We start from the raw sequence: 22,930 nt of genomic DNA on the forward strand, positions 1-22,930 counted from the left end.
CCCCCCCCCCATCAGCTGCGTGCGTGAGTGACAAAGGACAAATAGTCACCAAACAGCCTCGACCTGAGTGCAAATACATTTAGGACCTTTTAAAGTGACCGTGAGGAGAAGTGTGTGGGGCAACGCTTTATAATTCACCATCGAAGTTACCGAGCGACCTCTCGTGCCTGTATGAAAGAACTGCGCGTGAATATGACGTCACCGCTGGAATATTCCACTGCATTAATGAAAGGGGGAGACGATTAAATTAAAGGTCTACGCTGCGTCTTTATCGTTTCCTTTTGCCCTTCTTTCGACGCGAGGATATTTCCCTCTGTGAATTTATTCTTTGGAATCGGTTATGTGAAAAACATCGAGAAAATGAGGCAGAAAACGAACAACATTTGTCTTGTTTTTATCCCCCTTTCACAAATGCAGGAAGTTGTCACAGAGAGGCGCCTTTTCTGAGCTCATGTCGTACACTTGGATCAGTAGGCCCAGGCATTTCTATTAAAAACAACAACAACAACGACAACAGCAGGCTACTATCTGCAAAATAAAGATGGCCACTAAAAAGAAGAGAACGCCTAAAGCACAAAGTGACAGTTGGGTTGTTATTGCCGCAGGTAGGCTAAACACAGAAAACACTCACTGAATTACAACACAGACATATTAGAGCTGGGGGGGGGTCGATAGCTCAGTATTTATATTAGCTCTGATGCTTGCATGCTGCATCTCTCCTAACTCTAACGTAGAAAGATAACATTGTGATTGTCTTTGGCTAGCTTCACGTTAACGCTATATTCCTGCACCCTTAGTTAGCATTGACCTCGTTTGCTTTGGTGTTCACAGAAGCTGCCATCGACGTACAGAAGCCCGACACAGACCCAGTTTTTACGAGACTACGGAATCCAGCTACAGGTCTAACTTTATTTATACTTTTATCCAGAGCTTGGAACAAAAAAAATGAATCGTCACAATATTAAAGATATAAATTTTCATATTTTGTTGTCCGAAATTGGCTCTTTTTCCCCAAACACCAATGTAGAAACCATAGTGGTACCAATATCACTGCTGTTTATCTGGATCATGCTCGTCTGTGGAGCTTCTCGGTCGTCCAGGTCGTGGTAGATCTCCGGGCTGAATAAAGTCACCTGGACTTGCAGGAAACGCTCGAGAGGCTTCTTCAGGCTGGTGGGGAGTTCCAGATATTAAACCGAGAGTAACGATGATCTTATTTCACCAGTTAGGGGAACAAAGACAAAACAACACCAGAAGCACAAGCAACTTTTTTTTTTTCAATTAGTAATTAGTGCATCCTCTTATCAGTAGTGATTACAGCAGTAATCTTCCTCCTCATGGACTGGCACATTGTCTGCAGGGCGTTCCACTCACTAGTGAGGGTTTTAAGGGTGCATCCCAGAGCAGAACTAACCACACATGATCCTGCTGATGGCTTTCTGTCAGCACGGCACCCGCGTAGGACGTCGGGCTGCCTTGGACAATTTCATACCGTTACAGACCTGTTACAGGTGCAAGCGGTCACTGCTGCTGTAGCGGCGGCCGGGCGGGGGGGACGTTTCTGAGGTGCGTTAGGTAGATATGTCGAACCGGATTCTAGGCCGTTGCATTCTGTTATTGATCCTCAGCACCAATATTTGTGCCTTTTTATAAGGATGGTTTGGTTTAACAAGGGCATCAAATAAATAAAGGCATCAAAGTTTTTCCTTCTAAAAATGTGTTTTCACATTTACTACTTTCAATGTTGTGAATTATTACAAGACGTATAAATGAAGAGTTGAGAAGGTTTTCTCAGATTGGACTCAAAATGAGCTGGAGTTTATATTTCATTTGCATTTGCAGCAGTTTCGTTCCTTCTCCCGAGAGCTACGTGTGGAGACGTGTGAGACGTGTGGGTGAAAGTGGCAGTTTGTCCTTCATCTTGCAGATGCAGCGTCTCTGTATTTGCTGAGTGGTGGGGATGCGCGGCTGTTTGAGGTCAAAGCATTTGAAGAGGATTTCCACTCTTGGTTCATCGGGCAGACTGTACAGAGAGGTAGCTCCCGTTCCTCATGAAACCAGCTACCTCTAACTACCTCAAATTGCCATTCCAGTATTTGTACTGATGTGTATCTGTACAATATTTGTTCATGATAAACCTGATATGTAATTATGCATTCGGAGATGCTTTTTGCACAAAGGCTTCATTTTAATCTTTTTACATGATGCGTTTTGTGCTGATGAAGCGTTTCTGGTCGTCTTTTAACAGATGGGAGGCTCCTCTTTGTAACGCCGATGGATCCGCTCTATCTCCTTTTGCCATATTTGATTAAAGCTGGCAAAGACGTAAGAATCAGAAACACATGTAATCTCTCTACTCTTGTCCTGGCCATGTTTTCATGCTCATTTTGGCAGGCTCCTGTGTGATAATGACTTGATCACAACTACACTAACTTAATACTTACGTTTGTCATTGGCTGCTCAGGGGACGTTCCAGCCTGTGGATCAAGTCGTTACAGATGAGGAATTCCCGTCCTGCTCAAGGCTTTTAAAATGCGCACCATCTTTGCACAATGTTGCAGAAGAAAAAGGTCAATTTTATTTCTTAAGATAAGATCAGTAGAGTCAGATCATTGCATTAAATGCCATTTCTATCATTCAGAGGTAGAAAAGCAGAAGTTCCACCGATACAGTCAAGAGAAGACGATGAATTGGTTGAAGAAAAAGGTATTTTATGTGATACTCAAACATATCCTGTGCTTTTTTTTTTTTACTGCAATACAAATGTGCTGACGAGGAAATGGGACATTTACTTCCACAAAGTAGAGTTTCTTAGTTTGGTTTACCTGTTCATGTTGTAGGTGGAGAGGACCGTGCTTGTGCTCAAGAAGAGCAACATTTCTGTGGGAGAGGGAGTCAAATCCACAACGTTTGTGAAAGTGAAGTCAGAGTCAGACTGGCATGAGGGTGAGTCGCTTTGTCTTCAGGTCACTTCTCTTCTTGAGACAAGTCCGATGTCCTCGACTCTGTAAAGGACATCTGGAGCCGGGATGAGCGTGTGTTCAGCTACACACACACACACACGCACACACTCATGTCATCGTACAAAATCTTGCGGTGTTAACTGATGTAGATGAAAATCTAAATCTACAAATTACATCATTTTTTCTTTTCTTTTTAAATATTGTTAACAAGAAGTTTGGCATTTTTATCGAACAATGTTTTTGTTGCATGTATGTGATTTTATCTTTTTCTATTAAATTAAACATTTGAATGAATGTCCCATCAGACTGGTGATTCCATCATTTTTCCCCAGTCGGGATCGCGTTTATATCGGCCTGTAGCTGTATTACTGCCACAGTCTGAATATAATACAACATTACCTCCAGACACAGGCGAAAATAAGGGTAAAACGTTTTTATAACAAAAAAACAAAAGTCGGACCCAATAATTTTATTGTAAAATCACTACCTGTCCCGAATCTTGAGGCGTTCGCTCGTCTTTTATTGCAGCAGTTAGGACGTTGACCAGTAGATGGCAGCAATGGAGCGTATTTTCTGTCTGAGAAAACGTTTCCCCAACATCAAACAATATTAAGCATGAAGCAGGAGGATGCTGCTAATTCCTAGCACTGCTATTCTCTTACCTCTGTGGTGCAGAGGACTTCCTGCGCTACGCCCATGGCCTGATATCAGAGTACATCAGTGAAGACCTGAGCAAAGCCCTCCTCAAACACTTGCAGTAGGTGCAGACTTCTGGCTAAGATCAGTCTCCTGTGATTCAGATTGAACATTCCTCTTATTCTGCTCCAGGTTACCAGAGCTCACAAGCCCAAAGGAGGCCGAACCTCCTTCTAAGGTAAAGTCTCCTTTATTCAGTACATTTTACAGAAGCTCATATTGCCCTTTATGTATTTTTAATTCTTGGTGTGTGTTTCTGGTTTTGGTGGTTTTCATCCTTCCTTGTCTGCAGAAACGGAAACTTTCAGACACGCCGGTGGAGGCTGGAGAGGACTACACCAAATTCAACAGCGCAGGCTTTGTACGGAAAGTGAGTATTTCCACCGCGGTATGCTTTAATTGACCAAAGAATTCTGAGAGGACTCTATGACTTTGATGAGTATGGATCAAAGTATGGATTAGTATGGATTATGTCTTCTCTTTTGCTCTCTTTGATCTTAGTTTGGGTCAAAACCTCTATTCATGCTTGTTCTTGAGGTTTTAATTTAACTCCCAGCTATCTCTGCGCAAAGTCATTATAATATTCTAACAATGATTAGTTACAAAGTTTATTTTCATTTTTCTTTGAACTTCCAGCCGCCCAAGAAGATGACCGCTGCTCAGAAAAGTCTGGCCAAGGTAGACAAGACTGGCATGAAGACGATGTCCTCCTTCTTCTGCCCCAAGGTCAAAGCAGAGAAGAAGTAAACGTCGTACAGTTCCTTGTATTCTAATAAAGAAAAGAAAATGTGTCTGATGCCTTCATTTTCTTTTTAAATGGTGCGAATAAGACAAGAGAAGGTGATGACGAGCCATTTTGAATGGTTCTTTCTAATGCTAAACTTTTTAAAAAAAAAATTCTGGTTTCTAACGTCCATCAAGCTTCACTTCTTTTTTAGTTTGGGCTTGAAGCGCAGCGTCTGGAACGCGCTCTCCACCGCTTTGGGCAGATGGATCGGGTTCCTCTGCAGCCTCAGGCGGCTGCTCGTTGACCCACCCTGGCCCTTCTTCTTCGGGGCTCTTTCATTGGCACATTCTGGAATCGCTTTCTGCCTGGACTCATCTCGAGGAACACGTAGGACCCAGTTGGAGTGGAGGTCATGCTCAGCTGAGCTGGAGGCCACTGGGAGAGAAAGGAAGACGATGCACTGGATCAGAGTGTATTTCTATTTTGAAATAAGCAGTTCGGACTTGTAGGGGTAAAAGACGCAAACTTGATGCCTGGATGAGTCCCGTGGGAACGTGCGGACAAAAGGAGCCTCATTAATATAAGTGACACCTGAGCGTTTCTGACCAAGCCAAGCTGTGACGTAATGTTAGCAAAACGAGTCCTACCACAATTGAAAATGTAGCTGAGTGTAATCAGAAGGAAAATTAGAAGTATTGCACTATAAATACAGATATCTAAACTTTAAATCTGATTAACTGGTGCAGCTTTATTTTACTGGCCGGCCTTTAATGCTGCAAACTGCTGTTCAACACACTAACGTATCTGTAGCCATATATTTAGCAGCATAAGATATATTTGAAATAATCCTATGTTAAAGCTGCAATCTGGAAATAAATTAATAAAACTCAAAAGTAAAATATATCTGAAACAAAGCTTGAATGGATTCAGCTAATGGAGCCGGATGAAGCAGGGAGGTTATCACTCCTGTAAAAAAATTATAACACACAAAAAGATAGGAAAGGGTTAAGAGATTTGGGTGGAGGTGACACCCACCGAGAACAGGTCTCAACAGGTAAATAGGAATCACCTGCATGGCAGCAGCATGGGAGTTTTGTATAAAGTACAGGATGTAGGAATCTGGAGAAGACTTAAGTTAATCTGTGTTAAATTCAAATGCCAAGCACAACAGATTTATGTAGCATACTCGATCAATGGCTGATTATTTATCATTGATGCAGGCAGCTTCTTCATCAGCAGGCATTTATGTTTACCCCCCCCCAAAAAGGTATGATTTCACCCTGATATTTGTTGGTTTATTTTTTGTTAGCTCTATTTGACATAATTTACAGGACATATTTTTATAAATCTTTGTCAGTAGGTTGGACAGGTAATGAGAAAAAAAGCTGCTACATTTTTACTGTTACATTTGCATGACATTTTCTTTCTTCTTTTCTTTCATTGAAAGTATGCATAAAGTATTTGATAGTTACCATGAACAGACATGAACAGAGGACATGAAAACAACTGAATGTTTTGAGTATAGATCCAAATAAAGAGGCAGATTCCTGATTTCTTTCTTTTTTTTATAAAACTTAAATCTTCATCACCATTTGCCACCATGGTTACGGACCTCGACTTATCAAACACGTTTTTCCCTTCAAAGACGACAAGGTGAGAAGGACAGTTTTGGAATTCGACCCTGTGAAGGTGATGTTTATTGCGCATTAATCACAGGATGCTTCGAACTGAGGAAAAGGATTTCAGACTGACCTATAAAGTCCACATCTGCGTGTCCATCGTCTGTGTAAGGCTTGTGTAGCGGCTGGCTGTCACAGCTGGCGATGACCTCATCAAAGAACTGTAACGTGTCCTCCTCATCCAGGACTGCAGGGGCAGAAGACTTGACTCCCGATATCTGGAATTTAAAAAACAATTGGAGATTTTCTTTTACATTTCCTGGGTATTTTCTGGGGTAGATGATGTAATTTTACCACAGAGGTGTTGCTACACAGGAAGGCATGGTGTGATAGCTTGAAAGTCTGCATGAAATATGCACAATATATAAAGCACCGCTACGACCGCTGAGGCTTTCCAGACCTCCACGTAGGTTTAACCCTGTGTTGTGACCCTACCTCAATCATAATTGTAGATTCACACAGATATATAAGGTGTCAGTGTCTTGAAAGCAGTGCAAATACATGCACACCGGAGAAAGGTGTATTTAGTAGCTTGTCAGGGATGATGCAAACAAAAAAAGAAGAAGCAACTCAGAACTCGTATTTTGGCCAAGCCTGTTGCGTTGACATTAAATTTGGCCATTATGATCAACAAACTGAATCCATAGGCAAATACAGGAGGTTGGTAAAAGCGGAATGAGACATTTTAGTGCAGCACAGCAGATCAGTGTCAGTGCAGGGGCAGGTGCCCGCACTGAAGCGGCCTGGTGTCTTACCGGTTCTCCCCTTTTCGGTGGGGACGGTGCAGGCTTCTTCTTGGAGGACACGGTGGCCTCCCTCACACTCTTTGTGTATTGCCGTCTCAGAGCCACAAGGGCCTCCAGGTACTCCAGACAGTTCTGACTCTGAGAGTAGAGCCATATCCTGTCCTCTTGTCGCTGATAGTAGTACAAGGTAGACTCGATGCTCACTGTACTTTTACTGCGTTTTAAACTCGAGCCCACGGCTTCCGGACTTCTTCCTCCCACCACCAGCATGGAGGTGCTGCGGACCAGCCGGACGGTGCAGGCGTTGTGGTAGTCCCGTTCGGACCGGAGCCCGCCGCCGCCATCCCCCCCTCCGTGTCCATGACGGTTGGGTCGGAAGGCGTTGTTAATCTTCCTGAACATTCCTCTACACTGAGTCTTTCAGGGTCACAGACGTTCTCGCGTATTCCTTGGTGTTTGAGAACCATCCGGCCATATCCAGCTCTTTAGGTCCAACCAGTAATCACCAAGAGGAACCGACAGAAACGTGAACCGTGACCAGTCGCTGTCCGGGGTGCTGAAATGTCCAGTCGTGCCTCAGAGTAGAGCCGAGCCTCTTGCCCAACATCTCTACCTGCTATCGGATGTTGCTCAGCAACACTGCTGTAGCAACGGGTCGGTAACTTTACGCGTGTGGTACCTTTACTGCCTGGGTTAGGTTTCATGACGCAATGAGAAGGACAATAGTCAGAATCCACCTCGCCGGGGCTGGGAAACAAGAGTTGGGGGGAGTTATGAGATCTCTTTGTTTGATCATATTATATTTAGCGGAACATGGGCCAACGAGTTCATTACATTTTGAGGGGGCGGGATCCGGATGCAGAATCTGGATTGTTTTTTTTTCCACTTTCTTCAGCATTGCAAGATTTTCAACATTTTATCAAGACCGCGAAAAATAATAGACCATTAAAAACAACAAGTTGGCATTAATATCCCCCGTCAGATGCGCAGCTGAATCCAGATCCGGACCAGATGCGACGCTATCTTGAATTTAATAATGTGCCGTCGTGGTGATCCAGACTTTTGACGATAACTCAAGACTGTTGCTGATAAATGTATGAATCCAAGCCCGCTGTGCAGGTTTCCAGGGGCAGTGTTTCAGGATGTACAATGTGCAGACGCAGCCTTTATATTAGTAATCTATATCTAGGTGTTTGTTGTGCATCATTATATTTTCATGTTACTAGATTTCTTTGAAATGAAATTATTTTCTAGGTATACGTAAAGATCAAAATAATAAATTCCTCTATGGACAATCTGCACATTTCATTTTGAGTTACTTCTAGGTTTCCTCGCCTCTTTAATAATACATAATTTTCTCTTATCTTTCAGGCGCTGCTGCTGTCGAGGTTTTTGATGTCACAGTCGGAGGAAGTCTAAAGTCTTGACTAAAACGAGCCATGGATGCAAGAGACGTTTCTACAGGAGGTGGACAGAGGAGAAAAGCAAAGATCGATGAAAAGAAAAAGCTCAAATCAGGAGGAGTTCATGGACGTCTCAGTGAATAGACATCCAGACGAGAGTCAGGTAGGAAGTGATGACTTATGGCTGGGTATGTCAACGCAAAGACTCACTTCTGCTTGGGTGGGGGGGTCACAGGTAACAGGAGTGACTCCGACGGTGTGGCGTGACCTACCAGGGAACGAAAACAGGAAGCAGCATCATTTGGGTTCCGTTTCCGAAAATGTTGATGACATTAAAAACCCAGACTCCAAGAAAACCCCTCAATCCCAACGTGTCTGGTTTCTCCGTGCAGCTGTGGGTTGGAATCTTTCAGCTGACATGTGCTTTTAACACCATAATTGTAGTTAATTTTATACTAACCAAAATAAATAAATAAATAAGATTGTGTGTGTGTGTGTGTGTGTGTGTGAGATAGTCCCCTTCTGAATTCAGCTTCAATCATGCACCTGTTTCTATTTTAAAGAAGGTAAACTTTTGAGGTGTCTTTTCACCGCATCTGCTTTTTCGTTTCTCTTATCAGGAACAGTTCTGTAGAAATAAGACGTTTGACACACGGTGAGTGGGCACGGACACAGCTGCACTATTGTGTCTGCTGAAACAGGAAGAAAGAGATGTCTTACACTGCCACTTCCTGTAGGGGCGAGTATGAAACAACCCACACGTGAATGCTCTGGTGAGGCACAGCAGACGGGTTGGCTCAGCTGGACCAAGCAGGGTTTTACCGTGATACAGGCTAAGAGCTGAGAGACACTGATCGAGGTAGGATGATACGTCAGAGAAATATGATTTAGCTTTATGTTGTCTAGATAAAATAGATGAAGTAACTTTTAAACAGCTTAAAATATATCATCTTTAGAATCACGATAGAATCAGTTGAAACTGCTTTTATGGATGGATCATTCATGCATTATTAGAAAATATCAAGTCAGTCATTGACCTTTATAGGATGAGCTGTTTTGTTTTGTTGTGGGATGGTTATTCCAAATAAATAAATACTGAATGACATTTATTTTGGTAGCTACTTCGCCTAATGAATATTAGCATGCATTTAAAGGTCTAATGTTTGCACAGTGTAAAAGGCATTAAGTTACCTGTGTGCTTTCATGACTCAGCTCACCTCGTTGCTGCAGCCATGCTTTGTGAAGGCAGATTGTTCAGGATGATCTATGGCGAATTGGAGGAGCTGGATCCTCGGCCTCCTCAGACGACGCTCCTGAACGCTTATGGGCTGCCGAGAACAGCTGCTACTCTCATTCCAGGCCCCACCAGACATTCTCCACTTGCTCATCGCGATTATTCCGAGCAGGCTGGTTGTGCAGGCGACGGGGAGGCTTCAGCGGCGTCGCTGGATCCTCCGTTGCTACCCACGGATCTGCACAGAGCCCCGCCAGGCAGACAAATCTCTTCAGAGATAGAGATACCAGCTCATGCGTGCTCAGTTAGCGATGCCCCTTTCTTGGTTCCCTCCTCCTGTCAGAGCATCTGCCAAAACTACAGTGACCTCCATATCGGGGGTGACCAGGTGTTGCCCCTCTCAGCCAACGATGGCGAGCTCCGGCTCTGCAAGGATGCCCAGGCTGCTGGCCCCTTCCTCCAGTCCTGTGACGTCCTTCCAGCCGTGGAGGATTCTCCCCCGGGACAGATGAGTCACGGCGGTCTTCAGCACCCGCAGAGGGGAGGCTCACATCGGTGGAGACAGGGGAGCAATCGTGATCGCAGCTTTTTGTTTCATGATCGCGAAGGTCCGTTCTCCAATTCTCTTCTAAATCACTATCTGGAGCAGAAACTCATGGACTTGTATCAGCAATACATGATGGATAAAATGTCCAGAGAACGGGACTCGAACCTGGGCCCCATTTACCCTTTGTTGGGCTCAGAGCTGGTACTGACCAGCTTAGACCAGATCACGTTGCAGCTGAGTCGGGAAGGTAATCTGGAGGCTGGGCTGGCCAAGGACATGGTTCTCAGCTGCTTCCTGCGGGTGGCTGGCGACAGCCAGTCAAGTGAGATCAGCACACCCTTTCTACAGATCTCAAGCGAGGGAGCAGCTTCCAGGGAATAAAGACCAGTGACCTCAGTGTCAAAGAACTTACTCCTCCAGTTTTCCCTGTCAGTTCAGTTTTTTTAATCACCACAAATAAGATGAAACTCAAAAACTGCATTCGATTTATTCCATGTTTTTTGAACTATTGAGAGGCTGATAGTGATGCTAAGTAATCAATAGGCGAATTATATACCTCTGAATTATAAGATCTATTCATACCACTGAAATATGTGCATGCAGTCTGCTGTTGGAGTACAGTTTTCAATTTCTAAACAGGAGTAAAGACAGGAAGTGAGAATTGAAACTGATCGTTTCCTTTTGGCCTTGATTTCTAACTGTAATACATCATCAGCACAATCATGTTCCTACTTCTTGGACAGTTGAATATCCATGAGCATGTTGTAGGTCTGACAATCAGTTATTCTCCTTACGTTAATGTTCGTCTGTGGTCACGACATCCCGATGAATTCAATCAATAAATCAATTCAGATGAAGTGAAATCAATTTCCAACCCACTTTCCCCATCCCTGTTTTGATGGCCCTGTTTGCCCTTCACTTGGTAGTTTGACATTGAATGAACATGAACCGATGAGGCCTGCGTGTAAAGTCTTTTTTACATTCATATTTTTCGCTGTTTATAAATAACACCCGTCGGAATCCGCACGAAGTTCAAACCGACAACCAGAAACGCGTGCGCCGCAGTTAGACATGTGGAACCTTTGCACATCAATAGTGCCAGAAATTGTCAAAGAGGTCAAACGATTGGATGCCTTCTAAATATTTTAGGTGCTTTTAGTGTTTTGAACCAAAAACATCTTTGGTGGCTCTTTAGTCAATCTGATGCTCGGACTATTGATGAGTTTGTCAGACGACTGATGGTCATGCAATATGTCTGAGCATAGCAGTAAGCTCAAAACATTTAAATAGATAATGCAGAATGTTGAAATTAATGTTTAAAGGAAATCCTTTTAATACACCAAAATGTTTCCCTTCATGCTCTACTGCTAAAGAGTCACAAGGGGGAAGCATTATCACCTGACTTATTAACCTCTGACTAACATGCAGCCTCCTCCTCCTCTTCCTCCCTGCCGCCCCTTCTGCACTCAACCTCTATCCATCCAGGTAACGCTTCCTCTCATCTGCAGCGCACTGCTCATCTATGATGTCACACCGACTGGGTTGTAACACACAGGCGGCCAGCGCCAACGCCAAGTGTTGCACCGTGTTTGTGATTCCAGTTTGTCTGGTGTGTAAACAACACACCAGGTTTAAGATAAGGTCATCTGCACTGCATGATTTACTCTGGGAAAATGACGCTCTGGGACAAATGGGAACAGCAGAAGGGCTTCGCACTGTTCGATTTACACTTCAGGAGTGACATGTTAGTTTACACGTTGCCTCCTATTGCAAGAGCTTTGAAAGGCCTGCGACACCAATCTTGCTGAGTGCAGCCGTGGCCTTCTGAGCCAGCGTTTGATCAGCTTCCTTCTTTCCTGTCCAAACAGAGAGCCACAGGAGGAAACTGTGTTTACCGGGCTGAGCGCCGCAGTCAGAGCCCTGTCAAGTCTCAAGGCCGCAGAGACACATGTTTGGTGTTTCTGCTGCTATTCTGACTGAACTTTCCAGGTACTTTTTTTTTTTTCTTAAATAACCCAATCCGTGCAGACCTAAACAAAGCCGAAACACACTCACATATAAATATGATTCACTCGATGCCAAGCCCAGCAGAGTGAGCGTATGAAAATATGATCTCCACAGACCTTGGAAAAATGAACAGATGCATTTTTCCAGTGGAGGTAAAGAATCGTTTAAAGGTCGGAAGGTAAAGATACGATGTCTCTGCCAACAAGTCGCGAATATTAACTCGCAAACCCTCAACTTCGCCAAGTGGCAAACTTCATCGACGTATATTCCTCCCTGTTTGACAACAGAAATAGAAAGACAAAGAGGCTTCTGTAACTTTCTTTAATTAGCAGTTGTTGTTGGTGTCCCGTTAAAAAAAAAAAAGGCCAGAGAATGAGAGAAGCCATGCAATAAGAGGAGGGTTCAACTGAACGGTAAGCTGCATTGATTTCACACACGGAGTGAAAAATGAAAAACTCCCCACACTTCTCACATGGTTTAGCAATAGATTAACAGGGAGCTCGAAGTGTTGCGGCATCTTTCAGAGGTTCATAAAGTAATTTTCTTGTCACAAAGAGCTTTTTCCATGGAAGGAAGTAAAGGCAAGGCCACAAGATTTCATATCAAAGCCAAGGTCTCATATACAGTCTCGCTATTGTGGCTGTACTGCTCCGTGGCACTCTGCGGCTCGTCTTTATTTTAAAAGCTTTTAGCATGTGTCCTTGTTAATTGGAACAGTCATATACTGTTTTCTTATATTTTTTCTTTCTTTGAAATGGTGTGATTTCAGAACTTCTGTTGCAGCTTCTCAAGGTCTAATGATCAAGATCCCTTGAAGCGCTTTCCAGTATGGACCCAAACGCACGCAGGTGGATTAAAATCATCTTTGTGGATATTAAATAGACATCGGCTAACCTTAATCCGGATCGCCCTGACCTCAACAACTGACACACAAATGAGTTTTCCCTAAGTGGGGGACACAACAAAGGCATTTGTTCTCAAGTGGGCCAGACATGCAAAGTCTACTGGTCTTTAAACCGTCCTTTGTCCAGGAGCTGAACTCCTTTCTGAGTGGCCTTGAGGGAATGTGTTTTTGTTCTTTCGATTATATCAATGGGAGTGACTTAACGGCAGCGGGATGGAACGTTTAATGACAGTCGTGCTCTGTATCCTGCTGATTGACACTGGGATATGTAGGTGGGGGGGGACGCACATTTCCCGGTCAGTTAGTCGCTCAAGGTTGCAGGGAGCCTGCAGCAGCGTTGATGACCTTGGCTGAGCCTGGAGCAGACGGCGAGAAACCATGAGAGACAGCAGGGCAGCGTGGTCCAGTGCTCAAAGAGCTGGGGAGCATAATGCGGTAAAGCATGACTATACATCACAGCACGCTGTCCCACCTGAGTGATGATGGCAACTGGCTGCAAAAACAGGGTTTTAACCCACGCTGCATGATTTCTTTCTGCAGATGTTTAAACTGTATATTTCACGATTTTGACAGGAAACGCATTGTTCTGCAAAAGCGGCGTGAAATGTTTCGCCAATCCTTCAGATTCTATATCATCTTTCACATGTAACCCTATAAGCTATGCTCCAATGTTCTGCTGCAGCTTGTCACAGGTTCCTTCATCCTTTCCTTTTCTCTGTTTGCAGACTGTCAACCTTTTGAAAGAAATATGCTTGGTGCACCTTTAAGAATGAATCATTCTTCCCACACGTTTGGACTTTTCACGGAGGATCAGCATTTAATATTTAAAGAAAGCTCATGCTGATATTTTATTAATCCAGTCTGAGTATTAAAAAAAAATAAAAAAATTTTTTAGGAGGAGTAGAACTCATGATTATCCACAACTGTCTTTATTTTTTTTAATGAATTTGACACCATTCCTCCAGTGATAAAATTTCTGATGATCAACTCTAACCCTGATTTTTTGCTTTTAAATCTGCAATCAATAAACGATTCAATAAGCATTTCAGTTGTGCTACAGTTGTCATCTGTGTCGCGTTACTTCTAAAACCTTGTAGGAAAATGAAAATCACAACATGTCAAAGATTAGAAGCTTTGAACGCAATATTCTCACACCCTGATACCTAATGTAAAGGGGGCGTATCCGGAAATAACTATTGTTTCTATAGCTTCAGGAAAACGACTTCCTTAGAGTCGGACAAGTGCACCTTTTGATGGCTGTGTTCCATTCCATTTGTGAATCACAAAACATATTTACCAACTGCTTCATAATTCATGATGTAAAAATACCAGCACTGTATAAAATAACGTACATACGCAGCCAAAACGCAGCTAACAGGCAAGCTGGAGTTTTGAAATATAAAACAAGTGGAGGACAAGTGCAGTTAAAGGTCGCACAAAGATAAAAAAATAACAATAAAAAAACCCCACAGAAATGGCTTTTGAGATTTTCAGCGGATGATGACAATATTTCACAGCGCTTCAAAAAACGTTCAAAACATCAGATTTCAAGGCCTTGCAGAACTTTAATCACACAAGTCTCACGGAAACAAAGCAAAGGCAGACAACATGAGTCACTGCTTGTCAGTGAATCTCTCACACGAGTCTGGAAACGGGTTTGTTGCTGCTCAAGGTGAAAGAGACTTGCATACAGAACAATTCACTTGGAAATTTAATGAGTTTTTTGGGGGGTGAAAATGAAAATTAGTCAGTTGTTTTTGCTTTCATCCCCCAAAGCAAAATAAACTTAATTTCCCTCATTTTCATTTCATGTCACCTTGATCTTTTCCATATGTGAGCCTTTCCTTGTCTTCACCTCCAGGCCCCCCCCCCCCCACTCCTTCCTCCCATTTCTCTTCCACCCCCCCGGGTTGTCAACATTGTTATTAGTGACATAATTTACCTCCTTATGCAAACATGACCCTGTAAGCCAAAAATATTCACACTGTAGTCACTGCGAGTTCAGCAAAGGATGAGATAGGAGGCACATAAATTCATGTTTCACTTAGTAGCCTTTCCATGCATCACAACACATCTTCACACACACACACACACACACACAGGTGCGTACATGTCGTGCATCTGTTTTCCACAGTGACCTGCATTTGCATAGCTCCGGCTGGAGACGGGAAACTACCCGACGCCTAAACGAGGTGAAGCGATCTTCATCTTCACGCCATTGTTGTGTCTGAATGTCTCTACAATGCTACCGGTGTGTAAAGCCTTTGTGACTCAGAGCGAGATCATTGGAATCATGGCATGAAAAGTCAAAGAGAAAACGGTTTCTAGCATTGAGGAGGCTGAATAAATTGAACCCAGCAGAGGCGCTGGGGGATTGTTATTGCTCTGCACTGTATAGAATCAGTAAAACACGCACATGTATGAGTTTGTCCTTGATGGTGTCATGTTACCCCCTCCCCCACCCCGATTTCTTCAACCCCTAGGGGTCCCCTCAACCTTAACTAATTAGCTCACATCCCAGTGGCATATGCTCAATGCACAATTTATCCACAACAAGGACGTTACCACTGCAGCGTCCCGCCTCGCCGCTGCCTCTCTTGGTTGCGAGAATCTGTTTCCTGCTTGTTTTGATATGAAGCACTAAGTTACCTTAATCCTTTAACTTTGTGTGCACCTGCTTTGTGATTTTTAGGACTTTTGTTTTAGATATATATATATATACAAGTTTTATATTAATAACAGATGAATAAATACAAATCCTTATGATGTAGTTTGGCATCAAATGGTCCCTCTTTTGGACCATTTGATCAGTCGAATGGTGAGAACACGTCTCCATGTAACATGTAAATCTGGAGACATGCTGCTATTCTTAAGTGTTATTATTTTTGTAATATACACGCTACAAAATATCCTACATGTGAAAATGTATGGACAAAAAACCCGGATGCATCTTGAGACTTTAAAAACCTTGGCTTTTGGAGGTCAGATGCTTTATGAGCTCGATTACTACAATGCACTTGATGCTGGTGTCTCTCACTCGCCCCTCAGCCTCCTCCATCCAGTTCATACTGTGGCTGCTCATCTTTAATCAACCAGATGTAAGCATGTCACCCCGGTTCTACCTGCTCTCTTCTGGCGCCCTCTGTGTTCGAGAACAGATTTTAAACTTTTGCTGTTTGTGTTTAAAGCTCTTAATGGACGGCCCCATCTTATTTATCTGATTTGTTACACTTTGTGTCTGTGACAGGCCCTTGAGGTCCTCTCACAAACTTTTACTGGATGTTCCAAGGCCATCTTGTTAACACTGGGGTGTGTGTGTGTGTGTGTGTGTGTGTGTGGGGGGGGGGGGGAACGACTCCAGACTCTGGAACCAGCTCCCTCTGGATTTACACTCCATTACTGACCTGGGCCATTTAAAGTTCAATCTTAAAACGTATTTATTAAGGCAGGCTTTTAATACTTAATAGCTCTGTGCTGTCTGTTTGTCTGTTTCCTTTTTAATTATAAAGTCCTTCGGATACCTTCATTGGTTGTTGTAAAGGGCTGTATAAATAAACACTGACTGAAACAAACATTGGGTGGCACGGTGGTGCAATGGGTAGCGCTGTTGCGTCAAAGCAAGAAGGTTCCTGGTTTGAATCCGCTCTGTCTGTCCAGATGCGTTTTGAATTGGTCACTTCAAATTCTCCGTACATTTTAGTATGAGGGTGTCTATCTCCGAGGCTGGGGTGTCCGATGAATGAAAGTTATTATTTACAGCTGCAAGATGCTGAAGAACTGCCCACAGATGTACTGAGGTGGTCTTAGGACGATTTACACGATTCTAAACTGCCTCTAATCTCCCTTTAGAATCTACGCAACTAAAATAAATACCGGATTAGTCAAAGTTTGATGAAACACACAGTCAAAGTCTGCACGCACAGAAAAATGAAGATATCTATGACAAGCCGAGGTGCAACAGGTGGTTCCTGTTGCAGCTGGTTAACGCGGAGTCTGGCCCAGCTCAAGACTCCCATGTTTGGCTGCAGAGAGGCTGAGGCTGCAGCTTGAGGGGCACCGTGCCCTCGAGCCGTGTCACGCTCATCACTCCCTGCATCCACCCACGGGCGGAATCTCCGCTAAAGAGCACTTTAAAATAGAGCTGCAATCTGTTGCTTGAGCAGCTGTTCATTTTCATTATAAGAGAGAGATCACAAAATGCAGACGTATTAATACTAGAGAAATGGGCCGTTAACGGGAGACGTGGCATCAATATGTATGATACATGAATCAAGAAATTATCCTTTTGTAAAATTAAAACGTTTACAATGCCCTATGAAGTGAACTGTCTCATTTGATGAGTGAATGAAGCTCGGACTTGACAGCTCATTGATGAAAGACACCATGAAATAGAACAGCATATAAGTGATTGATGTTTCCCTTAAACTTCCCTAAAACTCTCCTATGGGGTTTATGTAAAACCGCACTGGTCAGTAGACCATTTTCTCAGACCTCACAGTTTCTCTGCAACACATTGCAAAAAAATAAAAGACAAAGTCTGATTCCCAAATAGGATATCCTGTGTAAAAGACAAATAAAAGACTGTGTTGCATGTAACTATGCAAAAGTGCATGTCTCATTTTTACCTCCGCCAAGGAGGTGATGCCTTCGCTGGCGTTGGTTTGTTTGTTTATCTGTTAGAAACATAACTCAAAAGGTTCTGCACAGATCTTGATGAAATGGTGGGGATGGCACCAGGAACGGGTGATTACATTTTGGTGATGATCCAAAAGAGATCCTGGATTCTGGATTACTTTGACATTTTTGTTAAGATTACAATGAATGGATCTTCAAATTTTGTTCCTCAATATCTCGGTTGATTATTGACCAATGTTTATGGAATTTTTCAGAGTCATGTAGGGTGGGGATCTCTATCTTATTTGATCTGAATCGGATCCGGATTGCGGATCTGGTTGCAATTTTTCAGAAAAATGGGGGTAGACATTGCATTTAGCAGGATTACGGAAAACTGCCAGATGGATCTTGATGAAAAGAAATCTCGAAATGGGTCTTGGTCTAACTTACATCCCATTAAATTTTGAGAGCCATCCGGATACCCATATGGATACCAAAATTATTGTTATTATTTTTTATTTTATTTTAACATTGAAAACCCCATTTATGGATTCAAAAATCAGTCACAAATACTGTACACATCAACTCTGATTCACTTTTACTTTTCATGTTTGGGGTATAAAGATACCAAGAACAATTTTGAACCTTTTGGTGATGATCCAGATCACCATGTGGATGGTGTAAATCCAATTAGGAGGGGAATGAGCTGCTTGGCGGAGGTCTGTGCTCTCTGAGTGCTTTTCTAGTTTTTAAATGAAAGCAACAGCATTGGCATAAATTAATTACCCAAAGCCCACCAAAATGTTAACAACAAATAAATAACAAAGAGACGTTGAAACAGGATTTTCCCCCGAACTCTCTTTTGCACCATTGCCACGACACGAACCAAACAACAAAACCACTTGCCGTGAACCAGAACAACTTTTCTTTTCCCCTTTTATCACATATCTGAACACAAACCTGCAGTAAAGGCGAGAATACAAAACAGTCTGAGTCTGGCTAGCTGTAAAGCCACCATATCGGCTGCTTTGCTTGTAACAGGCTGGATGACCTTGTGTTTATACACTGACTTTGAACACAGAGACAAATAGACTATGAAACATTGTGTCATCCAACGTTTACCCACATTCAGCGAGGTGTCCCAGTTAAACACGAGCAAAGCTTTGCTCACAGAGAAGCTCTGCGGATCATGAGCTGCTTTTACTAATTGTTTGGTTTATCACTGTGCTAATAAATCCAGTGTAAGCAACGGGAGCGATCAGCCGGGATCACCTATGATCCACTGGGATCCCACTGAGGCGTCCGCAGGGAATCCCATTTTCCCGGAAATCCAATTCTATAAACCTAATTTAAACTTGATGCTGTATCTTAACCCGTTGTAAAACTTACTAGAACAGTACCAGATAAATAAATAAAAATGAATACAAACAAATAAAAACACAACAATTTTAGCCGTCAGCCATTACATTTAATTTAAACTTGTTTTCCTTGTTTTTTATTGCTCTTCGACACAAACGCACGCACATCTGCACACTGCTGTAAGTTAGTGACACAAGTCCTTGGAAAGTGCGGTATTCAATTTGTAACTATTATGGAGACAAGGACACACTCCTTTATGTGAGCAGCCACTGAGAGAAAATGGAGGCAGTCGCTATGGAAACCGCCAGAAGAGTGCCCAACAAATCAACAAACAATGCAGTACAAGACTTTTCCAGGGCAACCATTTGATGCGAGGCCTTGAGTCACACAAAGTTGTCCTCTTCGCTTCCTGAGACCTGTCTGTGTGCGTCTGAGCCCCCAGTGTTTGGTAACAACCTTGTGTTTCTCTCCACCCTTGTGTTTCAAGGCCAACTTGGCTGAATGTGCCAGAGAACTGTCTTTCTGCGGTCACTGCAACCTCAACATTTTATTTGTCCAATCAGAGTCCGGGAAATGCTTTCTGCTGTAAATGATCCGGCCCAACAATGCTCGCTCGTGGCGATCACTTACGCTGCATTAAAGAAGACGCTGCGGTCACAGCGGCGTCTTTAAACAGCAAACGTTTTCACCTGGGAACGCCGGAGACCCGACGCACCGGACTGCCGCCTTCCATTCCCACTGCAATCCCTGCCCGTGCTCTGCTCGCACTCTCCCATGCCCTTTGATTGATTCAAACAGCGTCTTTGCTGCTGGACTTGCTCGAAATTTCAGATGCAAATCTCCATAGCGGCCGATGCTGTCAGACGCCTGGATGTTGCACAAGTTACTCTGCAAAGTGCAGATCATGTCAAATAGCCATTTTCTTTTGTCTAAATAAACAGAGCAGCTCGTTCATCGGTGAAAGACGGCAATGGGGGGGGGCGGGCATTTGTATACATTTCTGATAGATAAAGAAAACAGACATTTTCACACCCTGCCTGAATAGTCTGGTGGATATGTCCACGTTGAGTCAGAGTCTTAGGTAGAACTCGCATCCGTCATGCTGAAATGTGTCGGTTTCATTCCGACAGACGGACACAAACAGCGCCGGATTTGGTGGGACGTGTGTTCACATATTGAACCAGGCCTCTCCATACCGAGCCATTTTAAACTGGGCTTGAGACCAGCAGGCACTCGGCCAGGGAAAATGCCTGCTCTATATCACAGAGTGCTGAGAACACACTGGACCCGTGAAGCTGATAACACAACTCTGGCTACTTTACTTGGAGATAGGGTTTCTAGAAGGTAAATTATTGGCCACAGCCAATTGTGCAAAGACAAAGAGAAGCTCTTCGCTAAAGGAACTTTATGATGTCATGTCTGGACTGGCCTCGTTTTCATGAGCTTCTGCACCTCCATGCAATCTCTTAACTCAGCTTTTCTTTCATTCGCCTCTCCTGGGAAAACGTAAAGCACTCATAGGGCGGACGAGAAGGTGCTTCAAAAGGAGCTCCGCTTCACAAACACGCAGGCAAATCCGAAAGAAAACCGACAAGAACATACTGATGGAAATTAAAAAAACACGCAGCAAGTAAAAAATAAATAAAAACTAACAAAAAAGCTCTGCCATACTGAAGGAACATGGAACATGATTTTAAGTATAATACAACATGGTTTAAAGCAACACTGTTGAACTACAGCAGCCCATATGAAATCAGAATGTAATACATCATCATCCCATGATCTCCCACACCGTAAAGATTCCCTCCTCCTACGTTTAGACAGCCCGAAACCGATACGCACCAGACCAGTTTACTCTATTGCTGCTTCACGATGAAAGGAAAAGGATGATGAAGTGTAGAAAGGCTTTTACTGTGAAGTCGACACAAGAAGTGAAGCGATTTGTTTTTTTCATCGCTGCCGTCGACATCCAGCTGCAACTCGTGACGACAGATGTTTTCAGGGTTTCAGCCGCTGGATCGAGGTGGCGCGATGAACCCCAACAGGCAAGCGATGCACCTCCACTGTTCTGCAGCACGAGAGGACTCTGCCCTGCTACAACACCATCGGATCACACTCACGACTCACAGCAAGAGAGAGAGAGGGCTCACTGGAAAGAATCAGAAAATAGTTTCCAGGACATGTCAAAAACTAAATCGATTGGAAGGAGAAACGAATGCGTTTATGAGTGGAGGAGATGAAGCCAGGACACAGAAGACACAATGAGGATGTCGCCATGACAAAGTTGTTTTAATAGAATCTGCCTCATGCCAAATGAAGAACAGTCGGTCTACAAACCAACCGCTATGTGGAATCGTTATTATTACCTCCGCTGAGGCGGCGGTTATAGCCACCGGCGTTGGTTTGCCTGTCAGACTGTTAGCAAGATACATTTTGGCGATGATCCAGAAGAGATCCTGGATTCTGGAACATTTAGAATTTTATGTTAACGTTGCAGTCAATGGAGCTTCAAAGTATGTTCCTCAATAACTCGGGCGATTATTGACCAATTGTTTATGGAATTTGACACAGTCATGTAGGGTGGGGGCCTCTATCTCACCACCGAATTTCATCTGGATCTGAGCCAGAATGAGGCCTGCAGGAAAAAATATGAACTCCTATTTACGGATTAAAAAATCTGTTACAAATACACATAAACTCTGATTCACTTTTACTTTTCATGGTTGGTGTATAAAGATACCAAGAACCATTTAGAACCTTTTGGTGATGATGCAGATCACCATGTGGACGGTGTAAATCCAATTAGAAGGGGAAATTGGGTATTGGGGAAAGTAAAAAATAAAAAAAAACCTCTACATTGCAATATTAAAGAAACAATTAAATCTTCTTTAGCCTCTGATCCACCCCAACAAACATTTTCATCAGCATATCGCACCATGTTTTTAAAATATCATGCACCCCCCCCCCCCCCCCTCAGTTCTAGGGGTAAATAACTCTGACCAAAGTCCACATTAAAATTCAATGGAATTGTTTGGTTGAGCTGAAAACAGTCACAATAGCCCTCACTCAAACAGGGCTGTGAGTCTGGTTTTGAATAAAGTTGGGTTGAATTCACTGGGTGGGGTTCTTTGGTTGAGCCTCTTGCTCTGCTGAGCTCCTTCTAATTCGTCCTGCTTTCTCACCTGATGTTATTTGACTGTGGTTTCCCCCGTGCCAAGTATTTTATACCTCCAACTTGAATTGTGCACAGCCTCCCATTAAAGTGATTAAACCATACCAAGGCCAGCGTATAAATTCTATTCAGTATCAAGTCAAATAATCAAGAGAAACAAGATTGTTAATGAATATCTTTTTATGCAGACGTATTTAACACCGCTCTGGCTTTATAAAAAATCTTTAGGGAAGATGGTGGAGTCAAGACCTGCTTTAAGTACACCTTGTACACATTTGACGGCTAAACAAATGAAGCCGAAAGCGAGACAACGCGTGACAGAACGCCATCGCCGTCTTTTCAACTCTGTGCTTTTCTGCAACAATAATGGAAGCTCACCTTGAGATGGAAGGACTTTTATAACCTGTGCTGGCTGGGCCTTGAGCAGGAGAACAGACAGGCTGGGCGAAGGTTGCTTATCCCAGGGTGTCCTTGATATAAACATGTGAAAAATCTCTCTTTTCTTTCTCTCAGTCAAATCAATACAAAGACATTTAGCCTCCAAATCATGCTGTAGCACGACTGCAAAAAAGTTGTTTCATCCTGTCTTTATTCACGGCTGCATCCTTCAGTGCGACAGAGCAGGGGACGGCGAAGGTTCCGCTTGCTTCTATTTCATAAATGCGGCCGTGCGCTCAATGTCATCCTTTCTCCACACCAGAGATAAACCTTGAAGGGTACTTGTTTGTTACTAAGAGCTGCTTTTCTCAACATGCTGCAGGGAAGGTACGTTTGAAGTAATCGCCGCTCACACTGTCTCTCATTCCGACTACGTCTTTGACTATTTTCTTCCTCTGGTTAATCACTGTAATCTCCTCTGAATCCCCCCCCCCTGCAGGT

General features: G+C 43.3%; 3 protein-coding genes across 3 annotated transcripts; 2 read left to right on the plus strand and 1 right to left on the minus strand.

The window, feature by feature from the left end:
• Positions 1-457: 457 nt before the first annotated feature.
• Positions 458-4,444, plus strand: LOC137916691 (ribonuclease H2 subunit B-like). Its single transcript, XM_068759658.1, has 11 exons — positions 458-605; positions 832-900; positions 1,928-2,035; positions 2,249-2,325; positions 2,465-2,570; positions 2,642-2,706; positions 2,841-2,946; positions 3,639-3,720; positions 3,792-3,837; positions 3,952-4,029; positions 4,296-4,444. The coding sequence occupies exons 1-11, from the start codon at positions 542-544 to the stop codon at positions 4,404-4,406; spliced, it is 912 nt and encodes a 303-aa protein (XP_068615759.1). The 5' UTR covers positions 458-541; the 3' UTR covers positions 4,407-4,444.
• A 138-nt stretch (positions 4,445-4,582) lies between these two features.
• LOC137916693 (uncharacterized protein C13orf42-like) lies at positions 4,583-7,213 on the minus strand. Its single transcript, XM_068759660.1, has 3 exons — positions 6,821-7,213; positions 6,139-6,283; positions 4,583-4,821 (listed from the first exon to the last, which is right to left on the minus strand). The coding sequence occupies exons 1-3, from the start codon at positions 7,211-7,213 to the stop codon at positions 4,583-4,585; spliced, it is 777 nt and encodes a 258-aa protein (XP_068615761.1).
• A 2,233-nt stretch (positions 7,214-9,446) lies between these two features.
• On the plus strand, positions 9,447-10,376 carry LOC137916692 (TLR adapter interacting with SLC15A4 on the lysosome-like). The gene has a single exon (XM_068759659.1). It carries the CDS (start codon positions 9,447-9,449, stop codon positions 10,374-10,376), a length of 930 nt encoding a protein of 309 aa, XP_068615760.1.
• The last annotated feature ends 12,554 nt before the right edge of the window (positions 10,377-22,930 follow it).

This window comes from Brachionichthys hirsutus, unplaced genomic scaffold, assembly GCF_040956055.1.
Source record: "Brachionichthys hirsutus isolate HB-005 unplaced genomic scaffold, CSIRO-AGI_Bhir_v1 contig_1391, whole genome shotgun sequence".
Classification (NCBI taxonomy): domain Eukaryota; kingdom Metazoa; phylum Chordata; class Actinopteri; order Lophiiformes; family Brachionichthyidae; genus Brachionichthys; species Brachionichthys hirsutus.